Source organism: Centruroides vittatus, unplaced genomic scaffold, assembly GCF_030686945.1.
Source record: "Centruroides vittatus isolate TY-2023 unplaced genomic scaffold, ASM3068694v2 contig_18, whole genome shotgun sequence".
In the NCBI taxonomy this organism is placed as follows: domain Eukaryota; kingdom Metazoa; phylum Arthropoda; class Arachnida; order Scorpiones; family Buthidae; genus Centruroides; species Centruroides vittatus.
The window spans coordinates 901,569-918,877 of NW_027121101.1; the positions used below are offsets into that span (position 1 = coordinate 901,569).

General features: G+C 29.2%; 1 protein-coding gene across 1 annotated transcript in view; it reads right to left on the minus strand.

Moving 5' to 3' along the window:
- LOC136969542 (serine/threonine/tyrosine-interacting protein A-like) overlaps positions 1 to 17,309 on the minus strand; it is a 49,358-nt gene that overhangs the window by 25,129 nt on the left and 6,920 nt on the right. Inside the window, exons 2-3 of the mRNA XM_067263750.1 lie at positions 14,949 to 14,981; positions 2,953 to 3,006 (exon numbers count right to left, since the gene is read on the minus strand). Coding sequence (XP_067119851.1) covers positions 2,953 to 3,006; positions 14,949 to 14,981 — 87 coding nt within the window. The remainder of the gene's footprint in view (positions 1 to 2,952; positions 3,007 to 14,948; positions 14,982 to 17,309) is intronic.

Consider the following 17,309-nt stretch of genomic DNA (forward strand, 5'->3'; position numbering starts at 1 on the left):
CTTTTGAGATAAGGTGTTTTAAAGATATTTTAACTACTGTATACAGTACTTCAAATGATCAACTTCAATCACTTTAGAGTTTGGACACTAAATTTGACAAAAATTTGATTTGGAGTTTGAATGATGTTTCATATTTCAATGTGCAGGTGCAGTGAAAAAATGCATTAGAGTGTAAATGTAACCTTCCGGCTTTATTTTTGGTGTGTTTGGTTATATATATGTAACCAAACACACCAAAAATAAAGATATATATCTTCTGTGTTATTCATCAATTTTTTTTCAGATTGTGAATGCCTCTTATGTTCTGTATCCTTGAGTTAAAATTTCCCAACAGAACTTTTTAAACCACATTTATATGTTCAAAATTCAGGAGCATCTTCCCTAACACATTATGAATTTTTTCTTACTGTTTGAATGGTATTATATCCTTTCCAAAATTCATAATGCATAATATGCCTGACATGCTTTTTATCCAAAGATATTACAACTTAATTTTGTTCAAACAAAATGTGAAGTAAAAAGTTTAAAATAAGCTGGTAAACAAAGAATACAATCTCACATTAGCAATAATGGATTATATTTCACAACTGTTATAATTAAGTCACATATCTATGTTAAGTAATGACAGTTGTTAAAAACAAGCAAAAACAAGTAGAGGTAGACATTAGGCACCGTTTCTTAACGAAAGTAGTAACTATAATTTAATTTTAAATTTGGAATAGTCTGGAAGAAAAGAATAGGCCCAGAGTGAGAGTTGAACCCACAACCTCCACTTACTGTGTGATGCACTGACCAGTTATGCCACCCAGACTTCCAAGCAATTCCTCCCTTCCAGACACATTTAAACTTTATATCTAAAGCATTACACATATGACAGATCTGGTGGCCATGTTACAAAGCTGAAGTTGATGGTGTGACCAGTAAATGCAATTTTCATTTTATTTATACAGTATTTTCATATTTTAATTTATTATTAGGGCATTTAATTATGTAATTTTTACCTTAAATATGTGTATTTACTGTTTAAGTTTATTGAAATGGATATTGTTTAGGATCTAGAAATGGATTAACTGACTTTCCATTATTTCTAATGGAAAAAATTGATTTGGTCTTCAAATGATTCAGAGTTCAAATGGCCTCTTGGAATAAATTAAATCTGAAGAACAAGGTACCACTGTATTAAAAAATCTGTTATATATATATCGAATAAACTATTTTCGGTTAGGTTCCATTTTCCATTAACAATGAAACTATCCATAAAAAGAAAAGTTGCTACTTCTTGTATATATTTTTGTTCCATTTAATTATGAACAAGATACACATATCTTGTTTTCATGTTATTAAAGATGGCTGGCTTAATTCCAGCACAAGACATGTAAGTCTTCTGTAAAATTTATGTTGTTTTCTTTCATTATCCTTCAAAAACTTGGATTATGAGGTCTTTTCCTACCTTTAGTTTCCTGTTTGCTTCAAAATTATTGTGAATATTAGAAAAATCCATAATGTTTTACAAATTTGAAGAAATTAGGTGTTGATAGATAGAGGTGGGCCTATAAATGTGCAATAAGCTTTTCGTTTTCAGATCTGATCATTTCTTCCAGAGAGTGGTTTCCATAATTTCTGAAATTTCTCTACCATTTTTTATAGGAAGTCAATAGGATCTTTTTGCATTATTGAGATTTTGTAACAATTCATTGAACCTGACACTAAATTGTTAGCCAGTAGGACCTGGCCAAGAAAAGTTGGTTCTATTAGATTTTCCACCTTAAATGTGGTATATAAAGAAATTTTGTAATTCATTTTTGTAGTTGGAGTTGGAACATGAATATATTTCACTTAGTCCAGACTACAAGTAACAATAAAAATAAAAATCCATCCAATAACAAAGCATTGATTATAAATACACCTCACTAACCTTAATAATGCTTTGCAGTTATTTTGTAACACACCACCGTATTTGTGATACATTACAAAATAACTGCAAAGCATTATTAAGGTTAGTGAGGTGTATTTACTACAAGTAACTTTTAATGGACATTAAATTTCAATTTTTAATTCTAAATTAACCTTTTCTATTTAATGCCTTATCCTGCAGGTACTGCAGGTTGTCTGATAGTTATTAGTTATTATTATTACTAAAAAGTACTTATTACTATTTAATCAGATATGCATAAAGTATGAAAAAGTTAAAAAAAAAAAAGAGGTTGCCACCCAGACAACTTTGGAAGTACTGTACATTTGGTAAACCAAATAAAATTTTGGCTGCCTAGAACAACTGCTAATTTCAAACCCTAAGTAACTTATTCTATTGAATACCTCAATTATTCTTAAACATAATACTGATTGGATATAGTTAATTATACAGAAAACAAATATTTAAGTGATATTCCAGCACAAGACATGTAGGTCTTCTGTAAAATTTATGTTGTTTTCTTTCATTATCCTTCAAAAACTTGGATTATGAGGTCTTTTCCTACCTTTAGTTTCCTGTTTGCTTCAAAATTATTGTGAGCCTGTTTATTACTCACATATAAATTAGCAATATGAATATATTATTTTACAGATTATTTAGTAAAATACTTGTGAGCATTAGGAATAACAGTCAAGAATTTAACTTAACAAGTTTTGTAGTTTTCAGAGGAGGAAATAATTTTACTCAACAATATATGTATATTGCTATAAATCAATTTCTGCTATCTTAAACTGTATTAAAAATCTAGTTCAATATAACAGAAATTTAATGTATGATGATGTGTAATTATTTTTTATGCTTGATATATTTTAGTTTATAAAATCATTATTACAAATCATTTTATTTCTCTACATCATTTATGAAAAAATGGATTCTCTGTATAATTATTTGTTAATTAGATGACTACTATAATTCTATTTTTCAAATACCAGGACTTAAGTATGTATGTAATTTCAGAACATGGTAATAATTCTATTTACCTTTGATTTCATAGCTGCAGAATATGGCCCCAAGAACAAACCAGGAATGATTTCCTAATTATAAAATAAATTAGCAATATGAATTATTAAAATTCTTTTATATAAACTAAATTTTTTACATAAAAATTGAATAAATTAATTAACCCTTCGTGAGTCGCACGGGTCTCACAGTCCCGGCACAAACTTTAGTTAAAATTTTTTAATATTGAATATTTTCCAAAAAATCTGAAAAAATTAATATTCTTCTAACTTTCTAACCCGATTAACATGCTGTTAAATTTTTTTGAATAGCAACGCTCATTTTTGAGAAAAAAAATACTTTGGGTCTGTCAGACCCATGCGACTCATGATGGGGGTAAAAAAAGACCGTTTAATTTGTCGCCGTTGCCGATAGCGAGTGTCGCAATAACTTTATCGCGTTTAAGTTGTCGCGCAGTGTTTATTAAATCCTATCATATCGTTATTTATTTGTATATTTATATTTTTGTTTTTTTTGTTATAATATTGTTTTTAAAAGTAATGTCTAATTAATTTTTAATTATTTTAATTATTTTTTATTCTTATCATATAATTTTTATTTATCACTTTTATAATTAATTTATGATTATTCCTCGTTTATTAGGCGATGCAAGTTGGCTTTTTTTCACTTTTACTAAGTAATCAGAAACTTGTGAAAACAGTCTAGCTATAAAATTCCGGGAAATATCCTGCCCCCTCGGAAATGATCTTGGTAATCGAATTTACACAATCGCTATAAATTCTTTTGTTTTAATCGCGTTATGAGCTATAAATTGCTAATTAAATGTTCGACAGTGTTCAGATGAGTAAACATTAAGAAATTAGATATATGGAAAATAATTACAACTACGCGACAATCATATCGCATAGCTATAATTATTCTATAATCTAATAATCCAGATTAATCTGATAAAAATATTTTTAATTATAATCTGCTTTTATTATTTATTCATTTTTCATCGCGGCACAACAAAACAAACCTAAAAAGTTAGCCCGATCTACATAACAAGTAATTATGAATGAAATCGCTGCGTTTGATCGCGTAGCGACTGTTTTGTCGCGCGATACACAAAGCGCGACAAAAAAACTCAAAACTAAATTATGATAATACAAATTGTGAAAATTATAAAATTTTTGATAATTGCATTTTGATAACATTCAGATATTGATATGGATGCCTTTTTAAAGTTTTATTATGTGAATATTTTATATTATAAAAAAAACAAATTACAGAATCGAGAACATGTCATTAATTGCCGAATTTTTGATGGTCCTCTCATTATTTTTTCGATTGATTCATTTCGTGCAGAGAAAACATTTATATCTAAACTATCAACAAAGAATTTTGATAGATTGAATAATATTTTGACCGATGTCAATTTTTGAATTAGGTGATCGAGTTAAGCCTAACACACGACTATATCACATTAAAAATTAAAAATAAAATTCATGTGTAAAAATCTAACAAAACTATCTGTTAAATCTTGAAGAAGACATTCTAATGAGTAAAACAAAATAAAACAGTTGTCAATTAGTCGATTTGAAACCCAGAAAAAAGCATGTTTTAATAGAGCCATAAAACAATTAATGTTTATTGACTCTCGCGATAGGGGGTAACGCGAGGTCTATTATAAAAATTTTTAGCAGTAGTACTGAATTTCTACTCACTTCACACGAATGAGTGATCTTTCTTCCCCATTTGCAAACAAACCCGATGATTATCGGTGAAACGTCAGATAACTTACAGCGAGTTGAAATTTGATATGTTTATTATTTTGTGTTTTTTTCATCAAATTACGTAAAAATAAATATTGAAAAGACAATTTTGTCAATACAAAAGTAATTTATACTACTAAATAGAAAACAAAGCGTAGAATTTAACGGAAAAATTGTAGTTCTTCTACGCGATAGAAAAAATTTATTAATTTCAAAATAAAAATGGCGGGTCTGACAGACCCATGCGACCTAAGTAAGAGAACGATTCCTAGCGATTCACGCAGGGTTAAATTTAACAAGATATAAAAATGAATATTAATGATTTCTTTTAATTTCTAGTAATTATAAATATATTTGATATAATAAATACAAAAATTAACATATTTGAAATGCATTTCATCATATTCTTATATTACCTATTTATATTAAACTTATTTTTGAAATTTTATTTGGTGAATACAAATATCTGGAATATTTTTAAAAATTAAGCACAAGAATTATTTCAATACAAAGTCTTTTAACACATCCAATACTGTATTTACACAGTTTTTTTCACATGATCTTGCTTTAATATGGTAGAATTTAATGGAAAAAAAAATGCAAGTCCTCTTACACAGTCTATTTTAATAAATTTGTCTTTTTAAATATCTTCATTTGATTTAATTCTAAGAAAAAAAAATACCGTATTTACTCACATATAAGACAAGGTGTGACTTTAAAGATCAAAATAAAGAAAATTAGATTTATTAGTACAATTCTAATTTTATTTTGTTAATTACAAGTAAAATTCAAATGAACGTAAATGTACACATTGTCCAGCAAAAATTACTGGCATTTTAAACTTTAAGGAAAAATCTTGTAAAATAGACAACATAATTTGTTCATGTAAAGCTGGACAATCGGAAACCTTTTTTTGCCAATTCTTAACAGTCAAATACACTCTCTGTCAATTGCACTTATGAGTTTCTCCAAACCCTGATTCCAAATAATCATCTGTTTTCACATGGGAATGGATTAAAACTTATATTGAGCTCCTGTGTGATTTTGGAATTTCAATTTGGAATTCAATTCAAAAGCTTTACTTTTCCTATTGCTATTTGTCTTTACTCTTGACATTGTATAAGAACAATTCAAACAACCCAGATAAAATACTTGTGTTTTTAAATACAAGAAAGTAAGCATTTGGTAAACAATGCAAATACATGGTTCACAAAAATTACTTGCAAAAACACAAAGATTCTTTTGTTTGTGCGTATAGGACGACCTAGGAATTTGAAGCTGTTATAAATGAATAAAAACCTCGTCTTATATGCAAGTAAATATGGTATTTATACTTTCTAGAAAAATGTTCTTTTTAAAAAATTCTTAGAATTTGCATTTAATGCTGCTACACACACTCAAGTAAACTCTAAGATTTGACTTATTTGGCCATGTGTAGTAACAATTAGTCTTTCATTCTGAATTTATCCCACAATTGAAGTAGCCAGAAAACATTTTATTTGAAGTGTGATGATTTGCTTGTACGATTCCATTTCTTGAAACTCCTTTCAATATGGAATAGTTTTAGTATACCATTTGGTTTTTAAAGCTAAAGGTATTTTGGTGTTTAATTGAAAATAGAAATCAAATAAAAAATAAAATGCATAAAGATATAAATTTATTAAATTTTGCTAATAAGTAAGTTACAATTTTCCCTCTTCTAATTTATTAACTAAAACTGAAATGTTTTGTTTAAACACATTATGTTATATTCAATGATTTATCGTATTATTTTTACTGGTTTTTAAGGTCTGGAACCAATCTTCTATTATTCCATACGGACTGTCTTTGTCATACATTCTTTAAAAACCATATCTACCATGTATAAACAGAGTTGGGTGTATACAGAGATAACTAAAATCCTGAAATTACAAACTAAAACCAAGAAACATTATAAAATTTTTCTGAATTAGTTTTGCTAGGAATCAATTAGATTTTTAGCAGAAAGATATAGTGAAACACAGCTAGGGAAAAAGTAATATTCCATTGTTTGGCTTGTAATTTCAGGAAATTTCTAGGTATACTGGAATATATATTATTCTAAAGTAAGAGTTACACTGCAGACTGAGTGCTAAAAAGAGTATTTAGTCAATATTTTTTCAATAGTCAATGTATTGAAAACAAAATCCATATGAAATTTGAATTATGACTATTTACAAAACTTATTAAATTTTCGAGTCTATCTTACATCCTTTTACACCTCAGAGAATCACAGTATAATGGCTTGAATTAACTTCATTAGGACAGATGGTGAGTTATAAAAAACTAACACACAAAGTTAAAATTGATCGGAACGCCAACCTTTTATTTGAGGATTCGGTGTCCTTTAACACTAAAAACAATGGTTACAAGTTCTGACCATAACTACCTTGTCCTTCAGTCTATATATTACTGCTAAAGGACAAAGGTATTATGGTCAAGAACTTGAACCCTTGTTTTTAGTGTTAAAGGACACCGAATCCTCAAATAAAAGGTTGGCGTTCCGATCAATTTTAACTTTGTGTGTTAGTTTTTTATAAACTCACCATCTGTCTAATGAAGTTAATTCAAGCCATTATACTATGATCTCTGAGGTGTAAAAAAAGATGTAAGATAAACTCGAAAATTTAATAATTTTTGTAAATAGTCATAATTCAAATTTAATTGAAGATATCCTGGGGTGTTATCATGTGTGCTTTTATGCAAAATCCATATGATTAGTGTGTTTATAGATAATTAATAAATGGGGTAGAAATCAATTCTAATATTAAAGTATAAATTTTGATCAATTAATACATTAAATGCAATCTAATTCACCAATGATATCTTAAAACTTTCACTTAATAAATCTATTCTGATGTAACAATATTGTCTTTAAAATAATCTCTGACAGATTATAGCATTGCAAAGTAACTCACTTTTTGAGGCATTTCCAAAAGAAATTTTTATCTTAATTGTATTTAAGTTTGCTTTAGATTCTGAATTTTCTTTCTACATGATGATTAAATGTTTGCAATGTTGTATACCACTACTGAAATATTTAAATCTTTCATTTTATCAATAACTGTTGCTCCATCAATGGCACACCATCTCAGCAAAATGCAATGCTACTTAGCTAGATTACATTTTTATATTGGGAATTTATGGCAATTAGCTATATATAAAACATCTTTATCATGTACCACTTTCGGATTATAAATATTTCTTTTGATGATACAAATGATATTTGAAGTTAAGTGCACTAGAATTCATTCATGTTAGTAATATTACATATAAAACATTTTTTACAATCCTCAAAACATGCTTTAAAGTCATTTTTGTAAAACCCCTTCAGGACTTGCAGCAAATTTTGTTTTATAGCACCAATCACTCAAAGTGGTGACCATCAAGCCAAAATTTTAGTTGAGGAAAGAAGAAAAAGTCACATGGTGCCATATTGGGTGAATATGGAGCTTGCACTACCATATTTGTTGAAGTTTGCCAAAAATTTGATGAATTTTTCATTCAGTTTAAATGAACCATTCCTAATTTTTTCTATGATTATATATATATATAATCATAGTTTAGATAATTTATTTTAGCATTTGAATGAAAAAGGTGTCTGGACAATATCAGACCTCTGTTTATCAATTAGTCAAAAATGTAAAAACAGTTTTCAGGAAGGATAAAGAAGTGGAGTACACAAGTTCCAGTAAACATAACTGAGTCTCAGAACCTTACTTGGTATATAGGCAGCATACATCATACTCTAAAAATGCAATGAAGAGCATAAGAAAGACATCAGGAGAGAAAAAGTAATGAGAGCATTGGTGGAATGCATCTTGGTGGATAAAAGTGCTTGCACCCAAATGGCAGGAAGTGACGGATATAACTTCCCAAGAAAGACATCATCCTGGTTAGAATAGTAGAGGAGCTGGTAATTGCTACATCTAACTCATTTTGAATGTTCATACTTAAGGCAATGATCTTGACCCTGGATCCAGAAAAAAATAAGAAAAAATAAATTTTAGCAAGCATCCAAGGGTATCATTTTCATAAAACCTGAGACTTTAAAGCTATATCATCTGATTATATGTACCAGTTTTAGAGGCTAAAAACTGTTATGTAAAAAATTTGATTTAAAATTATGATCTGTAAATATGGGCAGCAAAAAGTTTTTAAAAAAATTTTTAAGGGTTGAAAAAATTTAAATATAAAACCTTAATAAATTAAGGCTTGTGAAAGTAGGGCATGAAGAGTTTTTTAAAAAGAATTTTTGAAATAAAAAGCATTTTTTAAAAACATCCTGTAAATTCAATAAAGGACATTCATTATGAAGTTCCAAAAAATAGAAAGGAAAAAGAAATCACGATTGGAACTCTAGTTTAAATGCATATTCAATTTAGTGGTTTAAATACTAATGATGAGATAAAAAGTCTTTCAAGATTATTTACATCAATAATATTATTATTAAAGTTGAACTCCTTTATTAATAGCATTGTTGGTGTTATATAAGTATAATGAGATCAATAATTATTAAATAAAGAGCTAACTGCCGCCTTCAGACTTCAGTTCTGAAATTACTAACAACTGGATTGTTTGATAAATGATTTAAAATACAGTATATAAATTTTAGACTGTCATTTTGCATAAAATGCATAATGACTTTGTGGACCACTGGTGTCCTAAATTAATTGATGACATATGCTGAGTTTATTCAGAAATCAAGAAAACCAACAGTATAAAAGCACATAATTTTTTAGAATTTGAATAAATATGCATAATTCAACATAAAGTGCAGAAAATTGTGCAATTTTTTCTTAAACCTGTAAACCAACTTTTTTTTAATAACTGGAAAGGAGTACAGTGAAACCTTGATTATACATTTTGATCAGACTATCTGAAAAAACTCAAATGAAAAAACATATGAAATGAATAAACTGAATACATAAATAAAAAACAGCCATTCTTTACAAACAAGACAGACTAGACAGTGAATCTGCATTTCAGCAGCAGCTATATCATTCATGTACATGTACAAATTAACTAAATGTTGATTTTAAACATCTTTTGAATACAATATTAAGTATGATTGTAATTTGAAAAAATTGTAATCTTGAAAAAGTAAATACAGTAGATGAAATTGTTTTATTTTCATTTATTCTAAGTATTTATTAAGCTATAAACACAGATCATTCCACACACATTTTATTAGATGTGTGTAGAAAGCAATTGGAGTACAATGACAAAAACTTTATTTTACTACATATATATTTATTTATCACGATCGAAGGTTGGAAGAGGTCTTTTGTAATTTTATTTATTTAATATATACAATTCATCGTAGACTGCATAACTTATCAAAACAACGTACTCAGAACACCTTATAGATTTGCAGCCGTGTTTATTAGGTACTAACGAACGTTTTCGATCATATTTAATGACCTTCTTCACGAAATATCAAAAAATCGAACACAAAGACAATTTGCAGTAACAAACAAGCATTTGGAATATTTTTAAAAACGTTCCAAACGCTTGTTCGTTACTGCAAATTGTCTTTGTGTTTGATTTTTTGATATTTCCTGAAGAAGGTCATTAAATACGACTGAAAATGTTCATTAGTACCTAATAAACACGGCTGCAAATCTATAAGGTGTTCTGAGTATGTTGTTTTTTAATATATACATATAACATAAAACAAAAATGATTACACATCTCAAATTACAAATTACACATCTCAAATAAAAAAAAGTTGTTACAAAAACAACAAAAATAAATACATCCATAAACACTGACACACAAAAAACACCTTCCTTACTTATTCCAGCAACATTTATTCTGAATTACAAGTGTTTTTGGCTGCATTTAGAAAACTTCAATAAAATGTGGCCAAAAACATCTATAATTTAAAATTAAAAATGCTGGAATAAGTAATTTGTGTGTCAGTGTTTACTGAAAAGTTCTATTTTATTAATTAATTACATCTATAAACATTGGTTTATTAATACAACAGTGGGCTTTGCAAATGATTGCCATATAGATTCAGGCTACTTTACCACTATTATTAATATTTAAATTCTAAGTAATTTGGTACTAGAGTTAGGCATTAGGTGCCATTTCTAATAAATTAAATAATTAATAACATTCAATTGAATTAATTTAATTATTAATAATAGTGATAAAGTAGCTCAATTCTATATGGTAATTGTTTGGCTTATTAACAAACAAGTAACAAAAAACAATATATAAAAATTTAAATAATAAACATCTTAAAGCCCAATGAGTATATAATGAAATAACCAATGATCAACTGAAAGACCGGGCCAGAATTTGGCTAATTAAATGATTACTATAAAGTAAGGTAGATGTTAAGCACTATCTCTTAACTAAATTAATAATTATAATTTTAATAAATTATTAAATATAGTGGGAGATAGGTTAACGAACATAATCCATTCCAAGACGTTGTTCATTATCCGATTATTGATTTACTGTAGGTTTTCATAGGAATTTGATTAATTCATTCTGGAAACTCCAAAAAATAAAAAATATACACTTTCTTACTATGTTTATTTATATGTAATAATAAAAATACATATATACATAGTCTTGCATTTTTATTAGTCATGTTTTTTTGTTTGTAGGGGTTAAAAAATCTGTCCAGTGTCGATTGCTTTTCTCGCTTCTTCAGAATTTTTGGAAGTAATTAATAGCATTGCCGTCAGAGAGATCTCCAAGCCTATTAACCTCAACTTGGTTTGGATGCCATTCTAAGACCGTTGTTCTGACATCCTTCCACTTCTTCAAAAGATCTTTAATAGCAGATGTTGGCATTGATCCTTTTTCATCTTCCTCTTTTTCACAAGAAAACACATCTCGCTGAGTTTCTTGGAGTTCTTCTGTCATCAGATCAGTTTCAGATTCCATTATAAGCTCTTCAATGTCATCTTTATTCACCTACAATTCCAGATCTCTAACAATTGTCACAATTTCATCCATAATTTCAGGGACATCATCTCTCTCTCCCTGAATGCAGGAGGGACACAGCTTTCGCCAAGCAGAATTCAACTGTCATTGAGTGACTTCTGATCATGCCTTTTGAATGAGCCATATAGTTTCAAGAATATCAAATTTTTCTTTCCAAAACATTTTTAATGTCATCGTTGAGGAGAACTGGCATGCTTCAAAACACTGACGAAATAGTGCTCGAATGTACAACTTCTTGACACCTGCAATAACCTCTTGATCCATTGGTTAAATCAACAAAGTGATATTTCAGAGGTAGAAACTGAACTGTCAGCCAGGAAAGTCTTCCAGCAAATTATCTTCAAGGTCTTTTGGGTGTCCTGGTGCATTGTCCAATAGCAACAGTGCTTTTAATGGCAATTCATTGGTCTGAAGGTAATCCTCGATGCTTGGAGAATAAACTTCAAATAGCCATTCTTTGAAAGAGTAGTGATGTGGAGATCAAATAAAAGGGCATGGGTCCTATGTGACCCATGCCCTTTCATTTGATCTCCACATCACTGGCAGTTTTTCTTTAATTATGGAATTTTTTTTGAATGCTCTAGGGTTCTCAGAGTAATAGACAAGAAGCAGGATAAGCTTCATATCACTGTTAGCATTACAAAAAAGAGAAAAATATTCCTGGGCATAAACCCATGAAAGACCAATTGACATTACTTTTGGGAGCTAATATAGGTACGGTTCAGCTTGTGCTTCCAAAATAAACCAGTTTAATCACAATTGAAAATTTGTTGTGGACAATTTTTTCTTTTTTAATGAATTCTTCAAATTTGAGACAGAACTTCTCAGCTTCTTCTTTATCTGCACTAGGAGACTCACAGTGAATTATCACATGTTTAATACCGGTTCTCCTCCTAAACTTTGCAAACCATCCAGTGGTAGCTTTGAATTTTATAACTATACACACTCAGAACATCTTGTAAAAGTGCAGCTGTATTTAAAGTAGCAGTAAACCTTAGGACTAAAGGTAGAACCACTTGAGTTTTATGCATATATCGATGCTCAACACATTCGTTATATATTCTTTGCTTTACTATATGTATGTTTTTACTTTTTATTTTTATTTCTGTTGAACGTTCTAGTATTTGTTTTTGTATTTAATGATAGTTTTTCAGTAGAGATGACGCACTAAAACTTCTGTAGAATATTGTTTAAAAACGTTCCAAAATGCATGTATCGTTAATTCAAATTATCTCAGAATTTGATTTTTGTTTATTCTTGATAAAGGTCATTAAATATGACTGAAAACGTTCGAATTTGGTAATATATACGGCTGCACTTTTACAAGGTGTTTTGAGTGTGTATAGTTGTTAAGAAATGCAGTCTACGAAGAGATTTGAATTTTATCTCCTCATGTTACGAATGTGGAGTTTGTTTCTTCAGTTCTCCAATAATTTCTCTAGCTTTCTCTTGAATGATTGTCATCCTATTTACATCTCTTTTCATTTCTCTTTCTTTTATCCAAATTATAAGCAATCTTTCCATTTTTTCATGGATGGAACATCTTTGTTTCTCAGATGTAGTTTTCATTACTCCTTTAGCTCTGTGAGTCTTCTTGATTATATCTTTCTTAGCTAAGACTGTGTCTACTGTAGACCTGTTCAAGCCATACTGCCTAGCAACATCAGACATCTTCTGCCCACTCTCTACTTTGGCTATTATCTCTTGCTTGGTTTCTATGGTGAGCACGGTTCTTGACACTCCACTCTTTTTAGGCTCCATAATATTATCAATTTCTTTTTGAAATAAAAGTTCAGGAAAGCACTCAAAAATTCAGAGAACAGAAATCAACTAGAACACGAAAAAATTATGTAAATGTGAGGCCCAAATGTAATTCGAAATTTTGGTGTTAAAATGTTAACAAATACCCAATAGAACAGTTAAACTCTCACCTTTAGAAAATAAAAACCGATGCAAAACTTAAAGAGTGCCCAACAGTCTTGCGAAGACTATAAAAAAATTATTTGTCAGAAAAGTAAACAAAAAGCTGGAATTACAATGGAGAGTTTCAAAGTTCAGGGAAACGCTATCTGATTGGTATTGGGTTGAGCATCGATGTTGACTTCTCCCGCACCCCGAAAGGCTTTGAATTGTTACCTGAAGATAAGGGAAAATCAATTGGTATTCGTGGTAATCTTCCCATCGCTTCTTTTTATGTTTGTTCAGTGAAGTGTTCGTTATCCAAACATGTATTCATTGTCCAATTATAAAAATCTTTTGTGAAAGTGTTTGTTATGCGATTTGTTTGTTAACTGATTACCGATTGTAATTTAGAACCTTCTGGAAGAAAAGAACTGACCCAGGGCAGGGCTTGAACCCGCAACCTCTGCTTGCTGTGCAGTGTGCTTGCCGTGCAGTGTGCTTGCCTGTTGCACCACCCAGACCCTGAGCAAGTCTTTGCTTCCAGAGGTATATTTAATAATTTATTAAAATTATAATTATTAATTTAGTTAACAGATGGAGCCTAATGTCTACCTTCAGTGACAAATTACTTTATAGTAATAATTTATTTAGCCAAATTCTAGCCCAATCTTTCAGGCAATCATTGGTTAATTCAATATATAAAAATTGCATCAAATTATGTAAAATAATCATAACTTTAATTTGACAACTTTTTTGTGTATTTCATATATTAAAAGCTCTAAATCACTTATAAATTTCAATTTTTCTGAAGAGAATATTCCACTTTAAGAAATAGCACAATATAAAGCTGCAGTGAAGAAAGGAACAGTGGATAAAAATCCCTTAGATTTCTAGAAAAGTAAATGCAGAATATTGTTGGCATTGGTCACTTTAGCATTAAAGGCATTGTCGATAAAATCTTCTAGCAATGATGCTGAAAATATTATTTCAATCGAGAAAAACAATTGATAAAAGTAATCTCACTGAAGGAAATTTAGGTGTAAGTATAAAACTAGCCATTAACCCAATAACAGTCAACAGTACTCATACTGATAAGGAGATGTATCAGGAAGACATAATTTAGATTATTCTTTTACTAAAATTGATTTTCAATAATAAATTTCCATAAATTAGTTTTTCTTTAAAAATTATTATTTGTAAATATATTATTAACAAATGTATAATTAGACAAAAACTGAATAATTTTTAAAATTTATATAATTTTTATAAAGTATTTGCATAAGAAGCAGTAACTCTAGTTATTACTAATAATATACATTTGTCATTACATTTCAGTTATTATTACTAAAATATCAATAAAGAAACTTCATATTTACCTGCATATCTCTTCTCATTGAGTAAGTCCATTCCTAAGAAATAAATATGTTTAATTACAAAAAATTTGATAAATTCATAATAAAATTTTAAACTTATTAGATGTTAATGATGTTAATGTATTAGTCAAAAATTCATAATAAATTTCAAATTAACAATTTTTAAATTAAAAAAATATATTATTTAAATAAAAATAAAAACTACAATAAATTTAACATTTATTGTAAGTTGTATTGACACAAGAGCTGTGGAGTCATGGAAAATCTACTGACTCAGAATAAAAGCTTCAATAAATAGAGTTATAATAGAGATAGAATATATAAACTTTTTTATTCCAAAGCTAAAAGACTTCTCTAAGTAATGATGTATTCAACATATAAATATGTATTCGATAATTTTTAATTTCCTGGCTGTTATATATAACAGAAAGAAAGTATAGCAATTGGTGAAAAAACGACCCCCCCCAAATTTTTACATTTAAGGACTCAAGGGACCTTGAAACATCAAGATATTAAAAAGATTTGGGGTTTTTTCTGTATCTATGGCTGTTGAAATGTGTGTGGGGCACAATTTTGGATGCCATTCTTTTATTCCTCCGCGTAACTCTGCCGGGAGCGACATCCGTTTAAAAATTCCTGCGGAACGCGTTTCTAAATTCTGGTGGGAGTGCACGCCGTTCGAACGGCAAAAACGGCCGTTTGTAGCAGTAGTTTACGGTGGAAAGCAACATGGCGTCCTCCATGGCTCAGATAGTTTCGTTTCCGGGTCCATTATGTGGTTTTATGAATGAGAATTTAGAAATTGTGAAAGCGCGAGTTAGCGCACGCGGTGATGTAAGTGTCTTTAGGAAGTTTTTTCGAGGCTATTTTGAATGCTTCTTCAACAAATAATTCATTTTATGGTTGAATTTTACAATTGGGACCCTTCTTTTGCCTTTTAAAGCTCATATTTTAGAATTATAGATTCCTCCATCATGATACTGTCGATAGTGCGGGCGCCGCCATCTTTCTTTCTTTCACAGTCGTTCCTAAATGCCTACGAACAGCAGCGCACTCCCGTAGTAGCAGAGACGCAGAGCGACCGCTATTAAAGAACACACCCTTTGTTCACCCTATTTGAAATCCTGTAGTCTCAGTAGAAGGGCAGGCTGCCCATTCATCAAGGCTACAGAATTTCTGTGCATGCATTTTCTGAGCAAAACACTATTGATCATTGACGTGATCATTTTAAGTGGGTAAAACTTGCTTCATGAAACATCTTATGCAGGAATTTTTAATATCTCTGAACAGAGAATAAAGAAAATTAAAAAATTAGACGACAACACACACACAAAAATTTTTTCCCCTTTATTTGACATTTTTTGGGTTTAGAAGTAATTAGAGTTGTTTGTGGTCTATTCTCCTCTTATAGTATGGAGGTACAGTACATGAACTTCAATCTAAACATAAGAGTTAATTATTATGCATATCACAGTTCAAACAGAATTTTCATGTTAAATTTCAAGGTAACTCTATTTTGAGCTAACCGAATTCCTTAACATATAAACCTCTATATCCCTAGATGGAACAAATATTACAGTTACAAACTAATGAGATTTGAACTATGTGAGTTCAAATTCATAATGATTTCCTGTACTTTCATAAGACAATTCTCTTATGAAAATACTTTTGTTTTTTCCCATTCCACTGCAATTCCCTTAAAATAGAAAATGCTAGAGCTATATCTGCTCTTCCTTTAATGTCATCACACTTATAAGAATATGTCTTATTTATTTACAGTCTGATCTATAAATATCAATGATAAATCAGGTGTCTATAAAATCAGTAATGGATGTGAACATTAATGTAGCATACACTAATTAACAAAAAAATATTAAAATTGCACCCAGATGCATTTTTGTCTACTAAAATTTTTATTTGGATTATATTAATTACATTTGATAATATTAAATTAATAATTTGATAACAGTCATACAATTTAATAACGTTTATATCAAAATTATATATGTCTGATAGTGATTAAGTATTCTATTTATGAATATACACCTATCTATTTTTTATCAATTAATCTTATGCTAACTAAGTTTATCTAACATAAAAGTCTAACAGCTAGAACATAGGAAACTTAAAAACTACATACCATGCATACAATCTTCCAGCAAATAATATGTATTTTAATTAAATACAAAATAAAATGTTTTCAGTCTCTTTTAGGGTCCTGCATCAAATGTCAAACTTTACAGAACTTTAGAGATTCTAACTTTAGAATGTTTATTAAAATTATTCTCTTAAAATGAAACACCTTTCACTGTTCCAGCACAAGTTTATCAATTCCAGTAAGCATTTTGTTTTATTGTTTTCTTT